General features: G+C 41.4%; 1 protein-coding gene across 8 annotated transcripts in view; it reads right to left on the reverse strand.

Annotated features, from left to right (window-relative positions):
- CREBBP (CREB binding protein) overlaps positions 1–21,265 on the reverse strand; it is a 152,774-nt gene that overhangs the window by 24,920 nt on the left and 106,589 nt on the right. For 7 of the 8 annotated variants that reach the window (XM_064295460.1, XM_064295459.1, XM_064295461.1 and 4 more), the window contains 8 exons: positions 20,849–20,973; positions 20,087–20,275; positions 18,201–18,611; positions 16,660–16,839; positions 15,468–15,657; positions 4,261–4,379; positions 820–1,059; positions 304–392 (listed from right to left, as the gene is read on the reverse strand). In XM_064295460.1, coding sequence (XP_064151530.1) covers positions 304–392; positions 820–1,059; positions 4,261–4,379; positions 15,468–15,657; positions 16,660–16,839; positions 18,201–18,611; positions 20,087–20,275; positions 20,849–20,973 — 1,543 coding nt within the window. The remainder of the gene's footprint in view (positions 1–303; positions 393–819; positions 1,060–4,260; positions 4,380–15,467; positions 15,658–16,659; positions 16,840–18,200; positions 18,612–20,086; positions 20,276–20,848; positions 20,974–21,265) is intronic. The other variant, XM_064295462.1, reaches the window with a different exon arrangement.

Below are 21,265 nucleotides of genomic sequence, written 5' to 3' on the forward strand. Positions count from 1 at the left end.
AAGACCCTTGCTTACATGATTACATTTTACGAAGACCACAGCTTAAGACTGAATGTACCCAATTCAAGTAGTATAGCAAGCAGTCTTAAGCTTACATTTTTATACTAAAAAGGATTTAAAAAAAAAAGCCTTAAAATTAAGAAAACGTGGGCTTATCTGAATGACCAAGCAGCACCGAAATAAAGGCACTTTTCATTGTGCCAACGTCAGGAAACAAATGATGCACCCTGGCTACATCAGATAAGCTGCCTTGCCCTAAGAGTGTACTGTGCTCACTCATGTAGAAGACCATGTGATGCTTACCTATTCTGGTAGCTGTAGTAGGCAGCGTCTCGAGGAATTGTACACAACTGCTTCCCGTAGCAGCACAAAGTCTGTGGGGAAAACTCATACTGCAAAACAAAGGAGAAAAATACGAAAAACATATACCATTTACCTTCATGGTTCACTTCTAGTTCACTATGGGGAGTTAAGGTTCAAATAGTAAATGGTATCTTTTAGTATGTATGGATAGTCTTCTGACAATCTCCATGTGCCAGAGCGTGGTGTTGGCTTTACCAGGCCATTATTACAGATGAAGAAATAGCACCGGGCAGCTAGAAACACTAAACTCCAGGCCTCATCCAACAAGCATCCCCGTTATACAGCTTCAGGCAACCAATTGTTTTACAAAAGCCCAGGCTTTGACTGGGCACCCCTTCCCCTTAGGTTCCATCAGAATGTTGAGTCTACATTTATCATTATAAATTATCATTATAATACCCTTTTCGGCTAGATTAATCAAGAAAGTTCACTTTCCAGAAAAAAGTAAAATCGTACCTTGCGTCCACAGCAATATCCAAGGGACTGCATAACAGGGTCAATTTCTTGTTCAAAGACCTCAGCGAGTTTGCTGCAAAACTTATAAACCCGGGATGTCTTCCGATTGTAGAGCCAGGCATTGTTAAACATGAGCCAGACATCGTCCACATATTGCCAGGGCTCCTGGTACTGCCCTGTATCCAGCTTTCGCTTGATGGTGGAAAGGTCCATGGGATTCTTCACAATGTCAAAATAATCCTTAAAAACAAAATAGTTTCTCAATCTAGAGGGTCCCCAAATTCCACATGTCAGCTGTATCTCTGAAAACAGTAAAGTGAAACAGAAACAGAAAATACCAGAACTTTCCTTCCCAATAGTAAGAAGTAGGCAGTGAACAGAAAATCATCTCTGGTTTCCTTCTCTAAAATTGGTAACTGATATTTTCGAATGTGATCAAATTGCCCCAATGGCAAACTAAGATTAAAAATAGTGTTAAGTGAATTGTTTAGTGAAGATTTTTAAAATAAGGATTTTAATCCAACTGAATTACAAGTGTGAACAAATTAATCAGACAATGTTTATTTCTAGAGATTCATTCCTTACCCTAGCAAGCAAAGTGAAACTCCAAGATAAAATCAAAAACGACTACAACAAAACAGAATCTTCTGGGTCACCGAGGCTCTTGCAAGATGACACAGGGATACCAAAGTGAGACGCCCAGATATTTTTATCAATGCTCACCAATTCTTTACATTAATGCCTATAGACAAGGTCTCACACAAAACTGCCACTCATAAGGTGAGGCCACAGAGACCACCAGTATTAAGGGGAGTGGCCCAGACACGTGTCTTCCTCTACCTCAGGGGCACCTCCTGCCATGGACCCTGGAATGTGTTCAAAATTTAAAATAAAAAAATTTCTTTTTAGTAAGATAAAGGTACACTATTTTTTTGACAGAAAACAAATTTTTTATTAGAGGAAAGATCTTCAGAGAAAGGGCGTTATTTTACCCAATTTTCAGAGATAAAGCAATGGATATTCATGAGTCACACTGGAAAAGCTTAAGTGTTGCTACATGTTATGGATTAAACTGTCCCCCAAAAATATGAGTTGTAAAATCTTAACCTCTTATGCCTGTGATTATAATCCCATTTGGAGATGGGCTGCCTTTGTTATGTTAGTAAGAAAGGATTAGTGTAGGGTGTGTCTTGAGTCAGTCTCTTGAGACATAAAAGAGATTAAAAAAGCAAGTGAGAGAAGCAGAAATGGAGTAAAAGGGATGCCAAGACAAATGGAGATATCCAAGGAACCAGGAAATGGAAGCTGAAGAGACAAGGACCTTCCTCCAGACCTGAGAAAGCTTCCCCTAGACTCGGTGCCCTGAATGCAAACTTCTAGCCTCCTAAACTGAGAAAATATACTTGTTTGTTAAAATCATCCACATGTGGTATTTGTTATAGCAATACTAGATGACTACGAAAGAATTCGGTACAGAGAAGTGGGGGTGCTGCTCTAATAAATACCTAAAATGTAGAAGTGGTTTTGGAACTGGGTAATGGGTGGAGACTGGAAGAGTTTTAAAGTACCTACTAGCAGAAGACCAGAGTACCCTGAAGAGACTGTTGGTAGAATTACGGACATCAAATGCAATTCTGGCGAGGGCTCAGGAGGAAGCAAGGAGAGCTATCGAGAAATTATCATCTTCGAGAATACACGTGGCACCAGCAACGACATGTTGCTAGAAATGTGGATATTAAACATGCCTCTTTAAAAGAAAATGATGAACATGTGACTGGACAATGGAGGAAGGGTGATGCTTTTTATGCAGTGGCAAAACACTTGTCTGAATTGTGTTCAAATGTTTGGTGGAAGGTAGAACTTGTAAGGTAGAACTTGTAAGGATGAACCTGGACATCTGGCAAAATCTTAAAGGGACCACGCAGTTTCTCCTCGCCACTTATAGTAAAATGTGAAAGGAAGGAGATGAACTTAAAAATCAACTGTGCAAAATGAAAACAAAGCTTAGAGATTTGGAAAATTCGGCTGTATAAACTAAGAACACATGTCCTAGAATGTACACCAGGGATATGGCTACACAGTCTTTTGTTAAAGAGATGAAACTTGTGACTGATGGATTTAACCAACTGCACCATAGCAGAAAACCTATCAGCTTAGACTGAAGGGGACAGAGAAAGGATGAAAGGAGAGAATGCTGTCTGCCTCTTGGAATTCTACGGGCAGGAAACAGGCCAAAGGAGCTACATCTGTTGTCTCCAAGAAGAGAGAAGGACCATCCCTGGTGCAGCTTGGAGATAAGCAGAACTGCTGGAAGGAGATAAGGTAGCAGGGTTACCCAAGTTTCAAAGGGTGGAACCACAGCCTGCTGGGTTTCAAAGGGTGGGGCCACAGCCTCCTAGGTTACAAAGAGACCTTCGCCAACTTGGTGCTGGAGCGCGGGCTGCTGTTCACGAGTGCCAGGGGATGGGGCTGCCATGTCCAAGGGGCAGAAGAATGAAGCCTGGCGGGGGCTGAAGGGGTAGTAGGGTCGCCACTCAGATGGACTGTGAGAATGCAGTAGTGGGCCTCCACCCAGAGTACAGAGGGTGTGGCCAAAACCCAGAGTTTGGAAAGCAGGGCCATTGCCCTGATGGTCTCAGAGAACAGAGGATTACTTTCGAGCCTTGAGAGTTAAAGTAAATTGTTCTGCTGAGTTTTGGACTTGTTGGTGCCCGTTATCCCTTCTTTCCCTCCAATTTCTTTCATCTGTAATGGAAATGTCTACCCTGTGCCTGTTCTACCATTGTTCTTTGGAAACAAATTATAGTCTAGATTTCACAGGTTCACAGATGAAGAGGAATTTTGCCCCAGGATGGAATACACCTAAAAAATCTCACCCGTATTTGATTTAGATGATTCAGAAGAGATTTTGGACTTGGAGTTGATTTAATCAAGACTTTTGGGATGATGTGATGGGGTGAGTATGTTTTTCATTTCTCAAGGACACGAATTTTGGGGGAGGAGGGGCAAAGGGTGAAATGTTAGGGATTGAATTGTGTCCCCCAAAAATATGTGTTGCAAATTCTAACCTCTATGCCTCTTATAATCCCATTTTGGGTTGGGATGTCTTTGTTATGTTAATGGACACGATGAGGGTGTGTCTTGAGTTAATCTCTTTTGAGGTATAAAGGGTATTAAACAAGCAAGCAAAAGAAGCAGAGATGAAGGAAGAGACATGCCAAGCCACATGAAGACTGCCAAGGGGCAGAAGCTCCAAAGAGACAAGGATCTTCCTATGGAGCCGACAGAGACAGAAAGCCTTCCCTCATAGAGCTGGCACCTTGAATTTGGACTTCGAGCCTCCTAAACTCTGAGAAAATAAATTTCTGTTTGTTAAAGCCATCCACTTGTGGTATTTCTGCTAGAGCAATACTCAATAATTAAGATACTACATTAACTTACGGGAATTCCTAGGAGCTGAGGATCCACGGGCTGCCGAAAAGGCAAGGACTCTGGGTCCTGTCGATACAGCGCTTCCAGAGTTGGCATAAGAGCCTGGCGTAACTCCTCAGGCTTGAAGACTACAATTAGAAAACATCAGAAAGAGACAGAGTTCACAAGTCACTCAGATGCCTTTACCATCACCTTTAAAACAGAAGTCCAGGCTGCTTCTGAAAGCATCCAAATGCTGCTCTCCCAGGCACTTAGCTTCCCAGACACTTTCTGGGCTTTCAGTTGTCTCAAGAGCCCATGGACACTGAAAAGCTACAATGCAGGGGTTCTCAAATACAATAATGTAATTAAAAAAAAAAACCCATGTCCAGGTCACGAGGCCAAACGCAACACTACCAGTTTGCTTCTTCAAGGGAAGAGTTTTTCCAGTGCAAACAATTTGTTGGGCTAGGAAATAAAGCCAGCTCCTGAATAAGCTCAGGGATCAAACTTACGGGAGGTAAGTGAAGACACCTTATTGCAAGGGGCCTTGAAAGAGTCTCTGAGAGAACTTTCCTTTGATCAAATTAAACTCAAGAGCACCCAAGACAAATGATTTAAAAAAGGAAAAAAAGTGTATATATATACATATTTTTTAAATTGTGGTAAATATACAGGTAACAAAACATTTACCATTTCAACAATCTTCACGTATACAGTTCAGTGACTTTAAATAAGTTCATTATGTAGAGACAAATAATTTTGTATTAACAGCCTCATAAACAAGTGTATACAGTAGTAGTAAAGCTATAAAAAAAATATTTTTTTTAAAGTCTGCCGTTTTTCCTCCCACATTTACCAAGGCTGGTCTCTCCACAATCATTTCTATGACACTTCTTTTGTTCTTTTGTGCTGCCGACACTTTCACGTAGGAAAACAGGTTAATTCACGGTTAGTGTGCTCTGGCCCCACTAGTGACTGTACACTCTTCTGTACAGAATACGAAAATGGCTGGGAACCAGTATGTCAAAGTAGTACCCATGATCTGGGTTACAAGTGATGCAAATATTCTTCTTTGTACTTTTTATATGTTAAAAAATTTTCTATGACAGATACATGGTACACTGTAATTTAAAAATCAGATGAAGATGCTTGTAAACATTACAGTTCCAGCCGGAAGTGGTACACATTATGTATAATGGCCCATCACCATTTTTGTCAGAGGTGTAACGTGTCAAATTTGGGAAAACGCCACCTGATTTCCATTAAAGTAGAATAAAGGAAAATCCAACTTAAGGACTTAACATCCTCCCTTTAGAGATGAAAAAACGGTGGTGCTGAAAAGCTTGGTGGGAGTTCATTCCCATCAGAGCCAGGTGTACTGGCTGCCTTAGACCTGGATGTGGAATATTCAAATGTAGCATTTTCCAAGCATACTCCCCCAGCCTCTCCAAAGCACAGAAGCCTGGTCTAGTGATATGCCTTCCAGCAGCACCCCCGTCCATGTGTGTGCACACACAACCTTGCTTTCAGCTAACTCCATTTCTTCCACTCTGGTTTATACAGAGATGAAGCAGTATTTGGTATTCTTTGAATAACTCTTTATAAAAAAATAATTTACTTAATCAACAGCTTTTTCATTCCTCTATTGCGACCCACAAGCCTAATCTGACCAGCTGCTTGCTTTTGAATGGCCTACGAACTAAGAGCGGATTTGACATTTTTAAATAGTTGGGGAAAATATGAATAGTACCTCAAGACCCATGCAAATTACATGAACTTCAGATTTTAGTATTCAAAAATAAAGTTTTATTGGCACACAGCCACTCCCCTCCGTTTACATATCTACGGCTGCTTTTCTGCTACAACGGCATAGCTCAATGGTTGCAACAGAGACTAAGTGGCCCTCAAAGCCTAAAATATTTACTATCTGGGCCTTTACAGAAAAAGTCTGCTGCCCCCTGTTCCAGACCCTCTCATCACCCTAGTGGCACAGCGATATGGCCTTCAGTGAGGTCTCACTTTTTAGTTCACTCAACATTTATTTAATACTTGTGCCCAGGAAAGCATTTTCAGTCTCCTGTCTTTAACTTCCACATTTAACGTAACAAGACTCCAAATGAGCCGAAGTAGAAGTTGAAAGCTGTATTCGAACCAAACTCTCTGCTCCTGATTATACTGTGGTGTCCTAGGGAGCAAAGCCATCCCACTTCTCTGGCCTCAAAACTGCGTCCATAAAAACAAAAACATGGGGGCCAAGATGGCAGACTAGGTAGACGCTACCTCGGATCCCTCTTGCAACAAAGACTCGGAAAATCAAGTGAATCGATCACGTACATAACAATCTACGAACCCTGAACAACAAACACAGATTTAGAGACAGAAAACCAACAAAAACGGGGAAGCAGCGATTGTTTTCAGAGCCTGGAGCCAGCGTCCCAGTCAGCGGATTTTCTGGAAAAACTAGTTTCCCAGTGATGGCTCAGAGACAGCAGTCCATATCAAACCACATAAAGAAGCAGATCATGAGAGCTTCTACAACCCCCCAAACAAAAGAATCAAAATCTTTCCCAAATGAAGATACAATCCTGGAATTATCAGATACAGAATATAAAAAACTAATTTACAGAATGCTTCAGGACATCACAAACGAAATAAGGCAAACCGCAGAAAAAGCCAAGGAACACACTGATAAAACTGTTGAAGAACTCAAAAAGATTATTCAAGAACATACTGGAAAAATTAATAAGTTGCAAGAATCCATAGAGAGACAGCATGTAGAAATCCAAAAGATTAACAATAAAATTACAGAATTAGACAATGCAATAGGAAGTCAGAGGAGCAGACTCGAGCAATTAGAATGCAGACTGGGAAATCTGGAGGACCAGGGAATTAACACCAACATAGCTGAAAAAAAATCAGATAAAAGAATTAAAAACAATGAAGAAACCCTAAGAATCATGTGGGAATCTATCAAGAAGGATAACCTGCGGGTGACTGGAGTCCCAGAACAGGGAGGGAGGACAGAAAACACAGAGAAAATAGTTGAAGAACTTCTGAAAGAAAACTTCACTGACATCATGAAAGACAAAAGGACATCTATCCAAGATGTTCATCGAACCCCATTTAAGATTGATCCAAAAAGAAAAACACCAAGACATATTATCATCAAACTTGCCAAAACCAAAGATAAACAGAAAATTTTAAAAGCAGCCAGGGAGAAAAGAAAGGTTTCCTTCAAGGGAGAATCAATAAGAATAAGTTCAGACTACTCAGCAGAAACCATGCAGGCAAGAAGGGAATGGGACAACATATACAGAGCACTGAAGGAGAAAAACTGCCAGCCAAGGATCATATATCCAGAAAAACTCTCTCTGAAATATGAAGGCGAAATTAAGATATTTATAGACAAACACAAGTTTAGAGAATTTGCAAAAACCAAACCAAAGCTACAAGAAATACTAAAGGATACTGTTTGGTCAGAAAACCAATAATATCAGATACCAGCACAACACAAGGTCACAAAACAGAACATCCTGATATCAACTCAAATAGGGAAATCACAAAAACAAATTAAGATTAATTAAAAAAAAAATACTTATAACAGGGAATCACGGAAGTCAATATGTAAAAGATCACAATAATCAAAAAGAGGAACTAAATACAGGTGGCATGGAACTGACATATGGAGAGTGATACAAGGCAATATAGAACAATACAAGTTAGGTCTTTACTTAGAAAAATAGGGGTAAATAATAAGGTAACCACAAAGAGGTATAACAACTCCATAACTCAAGATAAAAGCCAAGAAAAACGTAACGACTCAACAAACATGAAGTCAAACACTATGAAAATGGGGATCTCACAATTTACTAAGAAAAGCGTCTCAGCACAAAAAAGTATGTGGAAAAATGAAATTGTCAACAACACACATAAAAAGGCATCAAAATGACAACACTAAAAACTTATTTATCTATAATTATGCTGAATGTAAATGGACTAAATGCACCAATAAAGAGACAGAGAGTCTCGGACTGGATAAAGAAACATGATCCGTCTATATGCTGCCTACAAGAGACACACCTTAGACTTAGAGACACAAACAAACTAAAACTCAAAGGATGGAAAAAAATATATCAAGCAAACAATACGCAAAAAAGAAGAGGAGTAGCAATATTAATTTCTGACAAAATAGACTTTAGACTTAAATCTACCACAAAGGATAAAGAAGGACACTACATAATGATAAAGGGGACAATTGATCAGGAAGACATAACCATATTAAATATTTATGCACCCAATGACAGGGCTGCAAGATACATAAATCAAATTTTAACAGAATTGAAAAGTGAGATAGACACCTCCACAATTATAGTAGGAGACTTCAACACACCACTTTCGGAGAAGGACAGGACATCCAGTAAGAAGCTCAATAGAGACACGGAAGACCTAATTGCTACAATCAACCAAATTGACCTCATTGACTTATACAGAACTCTCCACCTAACTGCTGCAAAGTATACTTTTTTTTCTAGTGCACATGGAACATTCTCTAGAATAGACCACATATTAGGTCATAAAACAAACCTTTGCAGAGTCCAAAACTTCGAAATATTACAAAGCATCCTCTCAGACCACAAGGCAATAAAACTAGAAATCAATAACAGAAAAACTAGGGAAAAGAAATCAAATACTTGGAAAATGAACAATACCCTCCTGAAAAAAGACTGGGTTATAGAAGACATCAAGGAGGGAATAAGGAAATTCATAGAATGCAACGAGAATGAAAACACTTCCTATCAAAACCTCTGGGACACAGCAAAAGCAGTGCTCAGAGGCCAATTTATATCGATACATGCACACATACAAAAAGAAGAAAGAGCCAAAATCAGAGAACTGTCCCTACAACTTGAACAAATAGAAAGTGAGCAACAAAAGAATCCATCAGGCACCAGAAGAAAACAAATAATAAAAATTAGAGCTGAACTAAATGAATTAGAGAACAGAAAAACAATTGAAAGAATTAACAAAGCCAAAAGCTGGTTCTTTGAAAAAATTAACAAAATTGATAAACCATTGGCTAGACTGACTAAAGAAATACAGGAAAGGAAACAACCCGAATAAGAAACGAGAAGGACCACATCACAACAGAACCAAATGAAATTAAAAGAATCATATCAGATTATTATGAAAAATTGTACTCTAACAAATTTGCAAACCTAGAAGAAATGGATGAATTCCTGGAAAAACACTACCTACCTCAACTAACACATTCAGAAGTAGAACAACTAAATAGATCCATAACAAAAAAAGAGATTGAAACGGTAATAAAAAACTCCCAACAAAAAAAAACCCTGGCCCAGACGGCTTCACTGCAGAGTTCTACCAAACTTTCAGAGAAGAGTTAACACCACTACTACTGAAGGTATTTCAAAGCATAGAAAATGACGGAATACTACCCAACTCATTCTACGAAGCCACCATCTCCCTGATACCAAAACCAGGTAAAGACATTACAAAAAAAGAAAATTACAGACCTATATCCCTCATGAACGTAGATGCAAAAATCCTCAACAAAATTCTAGCCAATAGAATCCAACAACACATCAAAAAAATAATTCACCACGATCAAGTGGGATTTATACCAGGTATGCAAGGCTGGTTTAATATCAGAAAAACCATTAATGTAAGCCATCACATAAATAAAACAAAAGATAAAAACCACATGATCTTATCAATTGATGCAGAAAAGGCATTTGACAAAGTCCAACACCCATTTATGATAAAAACTCTCACCAAAATAAGAATTGAAGGAAAATTCCTCAACATAATAAAGGGCATCTATGCAAAGCCAAGAGCCAATATCACTCTAAATGGAGAGAACCTGAAAGCATTTCCCTTGAGAACGGGAACCAGACAAGGATGCCCTTTATCACCACTCTTATTCAACATCGTGCTAGAAGTCCTAGCCAGGGCAATTAGGCTAGACAAAGAAATAAAAGGTATCCGGATTGGCAAGGAGGAAGTAAAATTATCTCTATTTGCAGATGACATGATCTTATACACAGAAAACCCTAAGGAATCCTCCAGAAACTACTGAAACTAATAGCAGAGTTTGGCAGAGTCTCAGGTTATAAAATAAACATACAAAAATCACTTGGATTCCTCGACATCAACAAAAAGAACACCGAAGAGGAAATCACCAAATCAATACCATTCACAGTAGCCCCCAAGAAGATAAAATACTTAGGAATAAATCTTACCAAGGATGTAAAAGACCTATACAAAGAAAACTACAAAGCTCTACTACAAGAAATTCAAAAGGACATACTTAAGTGGAAAAACATACCTTGCTCATGGATAGGAAGACTTAACATAGTAAAAATGTCTATTCTACCAAAAGCCATCTATACATATAACGCACTTCCAATCCAAGCTCCAATGTCATTTTTTAAGGTGATAGAGAAACAAATCACCAGTTTCATATGGAAGGGAAAGAAGCCTCGGATAAGCAAAGCATTACTGAAAAAGAAGAAGAAAGTGGGAGGCCTCACTCTACCTGATTTCAGAAGCTATTATACAGCCACAGTAGTCAAAACAGCCTGGTACTGGTACAACAACAGGCACATAGACCAATGGAACAGAATTGAGAACCCAGATATAAATCCATTCACATATGAGCAGCTGATATTTGACAAAGGACCAGTGTCAGTTAATTGGGGAAAAGATAGTCTCTTTAACAAATGGTGCTGGTATAACTGGATATCCATTTGCAAAAAAATGAAACAGGACGCATACCTCACACCATGCACAAAAACTAACTCCAAGTGGATCAAAGACCTAAACATAAAGACTAAAACGATAAAGATCATGGAAGAAAAAATAGGGACAACCCTAGGAGCCCTAATACAAGGCATAAACAGAATACAAAACATTACCAAAAATGACGAAGAGAAACCAGATAACTGGGAGCTCCTAAAAATCAAACACCTATGCTCATCTAAAGACTTCACCAAAAGAGTAAAAAGACCACCTACAGACTGGGAAAGAATTTTCAGCTATGACATCTCCGACCAGCGCCTGATCTCTAAAATCTACATGATTCTGTCAAAACTCAACCACAAAAAGACAAACAACCCAATCAAGAAGTGGGCAAAGGATATGAACACACACTTCACTAAAGAAGATATTCAGGCAGCTAACAGATACATGAGAAAATGCTCTCGATCATTAGCCATTAGAGAAATGCAAATTAAAACTAGGATGAGATTCCATCTCACTCCAACAAGGCTGGCATTAATCCAAAAAACACAAAATAATAAATGTTGGAGAGGCTGCAGAGAGATTGGAACTCTTATACACTGCTGGTGGGAATGTAAAATGGTACAACCACTTTGGAAATCTATCTGGCGTTATCTTAAACAGTTAGAAATAGAACTACCATACAACCCAGAAATCCCACTCCTCGGAATATACCCTAGAGAAACAAGAGCCTTCACACAAACAGATATATGCACACCCATTTTTACTGCAGCTCTGTTTACAATAGCAAAAAGCTGGAAGCAACCAAGGTGTCCATCAATGGATGAATGGATAAATAAATTATGGTATATTCACACAATGGAATACTACGCATCGATAAAGAACAGTGACGAATCTGTGAAACATTTCATAACATGGAACCTGGAAGGCATTATGCTGAGCGAAATTAGTCAGAGGCAAAAGGACAAATATTGTATAAGACCACTATTATAAGATCTTGAGAAATAGTATAAACTGAGAAGAACACATACTTTTGTGGTTATGAGGGGGGGGAGGGAGGGAGGGAGGGAGAGGGTTTTTTATTGATTAATTAGGAGATAAGAACTGCTTTACATGAAGGGAAGGACAACACTCAATACATGGAAGGTCAGCTCAATTGGACTGGACCAAAAGCAAAGAAGTTTCCGGGATAAAATGAATGCTTCAAAGGTCAGCGGAGCAAGGGCGGAGGTTTGGGGACCATGGTTTGAGGGGACTTCTAAGTCAATTGGCAAAATAATTCTATTATGAAAACATTCTGCATCCCACTTTGAAATGTGGCGTCTGGGGTCTTAAATGCTAACAAGCGGCCATCTAAGATGCATCAATTGGTCTCAACCCACCTGGAACAAAGGAGAATGAAGAACACCAAGGTCACACGACAACTAAGAGCCCAAGAGACAGAAAGGGCCACATGAACCAGAGACCTACATCATCCTGAGACCAGAAGAACTAGTTGGTGCCTGGCCACAATCAATGACTGCCCTGAAAGGGAGCACAACAGAGAACCCCTGAGGGAGCAGGAGATCAGTGGGATGCAGACCCCAAATTCTCATAAAAAGACCATACTTAATGGTCTGACTGAGACTAGAGGAATCCCGGCGGCCATGGTCCCCAGACCTTCTGTTGGCACAGGACAGGAACTATCCCCGAAGACAACTCATCAGACATGAAAGGGACTGGACAGTGGGTGGGAGAGAGATGCTGATGAAGAGTGAACTAATTATATCAGGTGGACACTTGAGATTGTGTTGGCATCTCCTGTCTGGAGGGGGGATGGGAGGATAGAGTGGGAAGCTGGCAAAATTGTCACGAAAGGAGAGACTGGAAGGGCTGACTCATTAGGGGGAGAGCAAGTGGGAGTACGGAGTAAGATGTATGTTAACTTATATGTGACAGACTGACTGGATTTGTAAACGTTCACTTGAAGCTCGATAAAAGTTAATAAAAACAAAAAAAACATGCTGTGCTACATCAGCAGTTCTTAAGAGGGTGGGCCATGAGCCCCTTGGGGGTAGCCTGCGCTAGCCAATATGGCAGCCACCGGCCACAGATGGCTATTTAAATTAACATTAAGTAAAATTAAGAATTTATTTTGTTTCTCGGTCACATTTCAAGTGTTCAGCAGGCAGTTGTGGCTGGTGGCTGCCACAATGGAGAGACAGACGTAAAATATTTCCATCATAGTTCTAATATTGCCCTATTCCCTCCCTACGGGTCTGTGAGATCAAAATTACTTTCATAATACTATTTTCATTGTAACACTAAGTCATTATTTGCCTTTTTCAGTGTGTTGACATTCCCACAGATGGAGCAAAAGCAATGGTGGGAACACCAAACTTTACCTCATAGTCACTGTATTCTTGGTACTCAGGAAAAAAATGCCAGCATACCTCAGAATATCACTGATGAAGTAGTGAAAATTACTACTTTTATTAAATCTCAACCCTTGCATCCAAAAACCAAACCAAACCCACTGCCGTCGAGTCGATTCCCACTCATAGGAATCCTGTAGGACAGAGTAGTACTGGCCCATAGAGTTTCCAAGGAGTGCCTAGCAGATCTGAACCCCCAACCTCTTGGTTAGCAGCTGTAGCACTTAACCACTACGCCACCAGGGTTTCCTAACCCTTGCATACTCATCTCTTATTCTGTCTGATAAAATGGGGAATCTACATAATATGTTTCTACTGCATACAATGGTTGTCTCCAGAGAAGGCAGTGGTGTGACTAATGGAGTTGAGAGCAAGCTAAGTAGCTGCTTTTTTTTCTTGGAACACCACAGAGTTCAAAAGAATGACTGATAGACAAACTATGGTTGTTCAGACTTGGGTATCTGGCAGACATTTTCTTGAAAATGAACAAAGTGGGATGTTACTTCAAGGGCAAATGACAGTTATTTGCTGCCAATGGTAAAGTAAGAGCTTTCAAACAAAAATTATAACTTTGAAAACTTGAGCTTGGCAGTTTCTCAAAATTTATAAGACTTGTTTGAAGAGATTGATGGTGATATTAACAAACATGACTTTTTAGAAAATATTATATGGTGAAGCATGTCACCATCTGGAAGATCTGAATAACTAAGAGAAGCAGTCATTTCCAGGTGACTAAAGGATGGCATCATAAATTCACTCAAGGGCCAAAGACTCGCTCCAAGTGCAAGGTGGACCAGTAGGCTCTGATACCATAGGGAACACCAAGTTCAGTGCTATGAATCCGGATTCCACACTGCAACTAGGCTCTTAGAAACTACTAGCATTTGTTGAGTTTTGGTGTACTATCAAAGAATATTCACACTTAAATGTCATTCATAGGTACCATGTAACCCAAAAAAAACCCCTACAGGACAGGGTACAGATCTGTTGTATCTTTAAGTGAATTAAATACTTAAAATTTTTCTCAGTTTTAATTTCTTATGCAGTAAATAGAGATGGATAATTACATAAACAAAAACTCTTTGGGGTCCCAAATTTTAGGAGTATAAAGAGGTCTGGGACCAATGTGTTTGAGAACTGCAAAGCTACATGAGCTCCAGGGCCCCCTCCACTACAATGCCATCCAGCACAGGCTCTCATGTTTTCCTGTGCTTGTTCTTAAGTGAACCACCTGCAGCCCTTAACTTCCTGAGCCTCGCCTTTTATTTCCATAATCACTAGACATTTTCCAGACACAGTTACATCCTTCCATTCGACACACTCCGAGTGGATTCCATCCAACTGCAAGGCTGGAACACTCCACACTCCCCACTTCCCTGGTGTGGAAACCCCGAGCACCTCAACTCCCCCCATCCTGTTGCGTGAAGTTACTGGGCCCTACCCTATCCCTTACTCCACCGCCACTTTACTTTGGGTTTCACCCTTCATTCCTGACCAACATGAAAGTTTCCTACTCACATCAGCATCTACCTACAACCTCCAGTGCACATTTGTGCTGTTGCAGTAATAATTTTCCTAAAAATCACCGTTTCTTCTTTTTTTTTTTTTAAAATCATTTTCAAGATAAATCCTCCAATAGTTCTTTATGCCTTGTTAAGTAATACCCATAAAAATGTTATTTATGGGTGCCATGTAACAGGTTATTGTTAATTTTAAATGAATTAAGAATTTTAAAAATTTCTGTTTCTGCTCAAGGACCTGGATGCAAACTTCCCCTCTGGCCTTCCCAGCCAGCAGCATCCTGGGAGTCACCTCTGCACTGTGTTGGCTTCCCTAAGAGCTGCAACTTGTTTCTCACTCATACCACAAAACCTCAGATTCTCAGGACTGGAGTCCGGTGCACTGTTACAATTTCTAAAGAGAGAAAACTTGGAGAACGGCAAGGCAAGAAAGATAAAGGGGGAGATGGAATTGTTTTGTTTCAGCTTTTAATCCTCAGCATTGACTCACAATATGATGGAAAAGCAGTACAGTTCAAGAAGTTAAAGAAACATGACCTACTTTTTTTGCGTGGCTGCGAAGGCGATGTTGACTGGGTGGCTGTTCCATTAGCACCGTTCTCTTCTTCCTCTTTAGCCTCCACTTTGACTTCAGGTTTCTTTTCATCCACTTCCATTGGCTCTGATTTCTGCTCTGTTGTGTCTGTTTCTTCTTTAATTTGGGAAGATCCTTGTAAATCCTCCTCCATTATCTTGAGGAATACAAAATTATAGACAATGACATACGAATATCAAAGACCTTTCTTCCAACTCAGCCTTGCCAGGAGACTCTTGAACATCCATATGGGCTTGTTAAAAAGCTTTGCCTAGACAGAGTGCCCATCTCTTTCCTTTCTTCTCCCAGAAGCAGAAGTGAAGCATGTGTGGTGTCAGCTGAGTCACTTCCACACAGCACCAGTACAATTACAGGCCTGGTTTTAAAATATTTATATGTGAGAGTACTAACAAAAAAAAATTACATACACATGCCTGTCATCTGCTCAATATTTTTACATATGGCTGTTTTCTAGTTATCTTTGACAACTGGGCCTGGGATCAAAAGGCCAGTTGGTGAGAGTGGCTTTGGGTAAAATAAGTGAATGCAGTAGCATGCATGGTATAAGGCAGCAGTAAAGAGTAGAGACCTGGGCAAACCAGACGGCTGGCCCCAGCAAAGGCCCCAGCTGGGGCTCAGGTGCAGACTGCTGCCTCAAAGGGGGTGTGCACAACACTGGCTGAGCCCCATGTTTTTTAAGAGAAGTCAGAAATCTGGAGTTTTCTTTGCATTGTCCCAATTTTTTAAAATACTGTGTGGGCCAAATAAAACATTTACAGGCTGGATGCTGCCCATGGTCCACCAGGTTTCACCTTTTGCCACCGGCCAGAGAGAAAACGCACACATCCCTTCTGTAGTCCACCACTGCAGAGTCAGAAATGGACTGAGAATGCCAGGGAAAAAGTTGTTGGGTGATTCACAATTGTAAAAATATACGCTGTGGTGTTCTTCATTTCTGGCAAAATAAAATAAACCCATACTTCCTATTTAAAGAATAACCAATCTGTTTTTAACGAACCTACTTTCCACATATTCCAACTTGAACCCGTATTCAAAGAGAATACAAAAACAACCAGGGGCATCTGCTGTTGGGGTTGTCCACTGATGTATCCAGGAGGGCGGGCTTGTGGATACTTCTGCATGCAGGAACAGAACCCACCTCAGACCTGGCCTCCCCTTTAGGATCACGAGGCTCGGGCTCGGGCTCCTCAGTCTTGACCTCTGCTTTCATTTCGAGCACAGGCACATCGGGTCCTTGCTGCTGGGAAACAGTTTCAGTGCTGGCCACTGAGGATGGGGTGGGGACCCTGTTATCAATGCTAGCTGCTGGCTGGGAAAGCTGTGGAAAAACGAAAATCACGCACCTTTGTAAACAAGACAATATAAATGATCTTAGACGCTATAGGTCATCTAATACATAACTTCTTGTTAACATTTTCTGTTACCTACAAAGGCACCCCTATTTGAAAGAAATGAGGAACAGAGGTTAAAGTGGAGTTCTAGAGGAAGTCAGCATCAGTCAGAAACACAACTCACTTCTTGCTGAGAAAAAAGAGATGAAAGTGCTTTCCAAATTTTGATATGAAATTATTTTCTGCAAGTTTCCTATCTCAATCAGAGAACTGTCTATTTTAAAATGAATTCCTCCCAAAAGTTCATTAATGTGGTTTTGGTAAAAGAGTGAATTATAAATATGTAAGTCTTTTTTTTTTTTTTTTTTTAAGTCTATAAGAAGGTAAGAGAATAAAGGGCTTATGCGGAAAAGAGTGTGACCAGCCGATTTACTGCAGGGACAGTCAAGGTAAACAAACAATAAGAGAGGGAAGCACTAAAAGAACCTAAAATTTTCAAAGTCTTACCCAACGAAGTTTTAAGTAAACAATCGATAACATTAAACTAAACTCCACATTTCCATGGACAAACATAAATAGCAGTGCCATTTTGGGATACTGCTGGGGTTCAATGTTGACATCTTATTATAACCTAAGTGCCCAAAAATAAGGTTAACGTATTAAGAAGGCCTAAATTAAGACTGATAAGAAAATGGATCCTGAGGTTTCAGAGGCAGCGAGGGAGGAAGATGTGGTGGTGATGAGACCAGCCTCTAGAGCCCCTGGTGCAGTGCAGGGTTAGCCCAGCCTGGAAGAGCCCAGCCTCAGCTGGTGGGGCGTGGTGAGCAGCTCATGAGCATGACTCTTCACCCTAAAGGGTGAATGGGCAGCTTGGAACCACAGGATTACAAGCCTGCTCCACCATCTCAGTTCATGAAAAATAAGAGGATTTTCTAGTATGGAGAGAAGGCTGGTAGGCAACACCAAAGCACATGCAAAGGGGCACATGAGTGTTCACCATACCCTCACATCAGAGAGACACCACTGGAATTAAAAGGGGTACATCTAGAATAGATAACGGCAGCACACTAGTCCTGTATATAGACGGCTTGAAAACGACCCATGGGTGACTCCTGATAATTACTTATTTCTGAAAACGAGTTTACTTAGGGAGGATAATCCTAAGTCACGTCCTGCCAAACAGCTTTTGCAGGCAATGTCAGAAATAAGCCACCACTCGTTATGATTTGATGACCATACAGATATTTCCTGGGGCTGCACCAAGATGCTACAGCAACTTCCCAAGAGCCTCATTACAGGGAGGGTCTCTCCTGGTGCTCCAGCCCACAGCGACTGGGGTGGCACTCACCGGTGTGCCTGGAGGCTGGGCATGCACAGACGTTGGCTGCTGCTGAGATGACTGTGGGGTGGGCACTGACGGGGGCTGCACGGGGGTAGGAGGTTGTGGGGTCACCTGGGCTGGGGCTGTGGCCTGAACTGTTGGGGTGCTCTGTGTCTGGGTGGCACTGGGCACTGAACCGGGGGTGGGGGTGGGCGTCTGCCCTGAAGACGACACAGGAGTTGATGGTTGAGTGGGGGCTGCTGGCTGGGGAGGGGTCATCCCAGGCGGTGTCGGATGCTGCAGAGATGACATGCCAGCAGCTGTGGAGGAAGGAGGGGGCGTCTGGTGCAAAGGTGACTGTGTTACTGGTGGACAAGGCAGTTGGCCAGCCTGTGGCCCCAGCATGTTTAGAGGGTTAGGAAGAGCAGCCCCAGGCACCTGTCCCGAAGAAAAGAAGACAGGTTAACATCATCTTCCCCTCCGAAAACGCGACAATCGATGTGAATAAATCACATGTATGAAAATCTGATTATGGCGTCCTGGTAGTATTTGCTGGTTCCCATGAACATTCCAATTATGAGAATTCACCAAGGTGCACACGGCACATGTTGGTAACAGTGGGCACTTCTTGACAGCTATTGCTACAGGCATCTCCCATGCTTTGATCATACAGCCACCAAGCCCTCCAGCTTACACAAACACAAACATCAGCTTATTAGCCATATGCTTTGTCACACAAATCCACAGTTTAGATCACCAGAAAAAGTATTTCTCCTTTTGTTAAATAAAAACAAAAAAAATTATTGAGACACCAAAATGCTTCAGTGAAGCTGTTCTCAAATGGGGACAACACCTCAGAATTAGTTGCCATCTTTTTGAAAGCATGACCGCCTGAGACCCACCCAAATACACAGAACTTCAATCTGAGGACCTGACAAACACCTGCTAGAAGCTCTGCAGGGCTTCTGAAGCACCGTTCTAGAGCAGGGGTTGGCAAACAACAGGCCTGTGGGCCAGTCCGGCTTGCTGCCTGCTTTTGGAACACAGCCACGCCCATGTATTCATGTATGGCTCTGTTGTGCTACAACAGAAAACAGAGACCCTATGTCCAGCAAAGTTGAAAATATCTACCACCTGGGGCTTTACAGAAAATGTGTGCCAAACCCTGTTCTAGAGCAAGAAATGTATGGAAAATAAGAATGAACAGTTATTTCATGAGTAAATCTAATATATTTAACGACTTTCACTCAGTATTAATTATGATAAAAAGTTTAAGCACGCATTTTATCTTTTGGGAAGATTTGACCAGTTTTAAATATGTGCATATATATATACAACAGCAACCTAAGGCACTACAAAAACAAAAGGGAAAGAAAAGCAATTAGATATACAGAAAGTAGTTCTCTTCACCTTTAGGTTGAAGAATTAAAAACACATCCAACAAGGAGAGCCACTCAAATGATCCAGACCCAGTTGGTGTGAATTTAACTGGGCAAGATGGGCAACAGGATGCCCCAGCAAAATCACGAGGAGGGAACATCCAGGCCCTCCCTCCCTGCCCCTTCAGTCCCAGTGTCCCTTGGGATCACACATAAAGGTCAGAATTTAACACATGCCAACAAAAAACAAGACAACTAAAATATCCAAAATCAAAACAAAAGCACGCAAACCAAGGAAATTACAATGTACTCCACTTTTACGTGACACTCACCCAGAGATGAGAACAGTAATTCCAAACCAGTTAAAAATTGCAGGACAAATGGGGAAGGATAAAGAGATGCTGGTACATGAAAATGAAATGCCTATTCTAGAATTCTAGTTCCCACGAAACAAGATCTGCTCGTGTCAGCAAGGTGGCGGAGGGGGCGGGGGAGGCGGCGGCAGCATGCATGGTCCACCTGAGAGAATGGTACCTGTGACACTCCCGTCTGTGTGGCCGGCTGACCCAGGCTCACGCTGTTCACACTCATTGCCCCACTGGACGACGGGAACTGGTTCTGAGGCAGGAACTGGCTCTGCGGGGGCGCCTGGGCCATCATGTTGTTGGTGTGCGCACCCATCATGCTCGGGGGCTGGGGCATTCGGGAAGGCGAGATGGCCACCTGAAAGACAGCAAGCAAGCCTGAGGGCTGCCATTCGTAAGAGCAGAGGCCTGGCCCACCCACTCAAATTCTAGGTGCATGGTTCAACCTTCCCTTCCTAAGTGGGGAGGGGAGCTGCCACTCCCTAAGAATTCTACATGCTTTCTGGTGCATTCTCCCTAAGAAGCCAACTTCAAAACTGCCCATGAACAAAGTTCAAAACGCAGGTTTTACAACTTCTCTGAAGTGTTTAGGAAGCAGAAGAGGAGAATAAGCTCTAGGTGTCAACAGATGCTGATGATTCCCTCCTGGGCATATAACTGAGACCACCTCCTGCATCCTTAGACCCCTATCTTCTCACCAAGCTCAAACCCCTAGGAATGTGTCATTCTAACAAAAATAAACAAGGCCAAATAATTCTCATTTCAGTGATGAAGACAGTAAAAAAAAGTAGAGAAATAGAGCATAACCCAAATTCAAGGGAGCAAGCATCATATAATTATCAGACAGTACGTGTATTTGATTACTTAAAGAATTTTCTTTACTAAAGCTCGGGATTTCTCAGGCACAACTGAGGGAAGCTGAAGCACTCACCCCTGGAACCGAGCCCATGCTGTTCATCTGGACAGAGTGGTTCATGGGGGAGGCTGCCCGTGGTCCCATGGTGGCTTGTGGCAACTGCACATTCCCCAAGGACATTGGGTTAAACGAATTCATCCCTGTAAAAAAGGACCCACAATGGTTCATTGGGAAAAGCATCCACAGCAAATGAGAATTGTAGCCTGCCAAGAAAACTGAGGTAAAGTAAGATGGAACACACAGGCAACAGGTAACACTGAAGGCGATCATCCAGTTATCACAATAGCTGGCTCAGTAACAGGCTTCTGCATATTGAGAAAGGTATCATACACTTTCCAAGCTTCCACAAAACAGTCAGTGACAGAAAAATGGTATCGATGCGGTGGTGAGGGTGGTGGGGAAGGAAGAAAGAAGGGTGGCAAGCCAGATAAA

This window comes from Loxodonta africana, chromosome 12 (genome assembly GCF_030014295.1).
Source record: "Loxodonta africana isolate mLoxAfr1 chromosome 12, mLoxAfr1.hap2, whole genome shotgun sequence".
NCBI classification, from domain to species: Eukaryota; Metazoa; Chordata; class Mammalia; order Proboscidea; family Elephantidae; genus Loxodonta; species Loxodonta africana.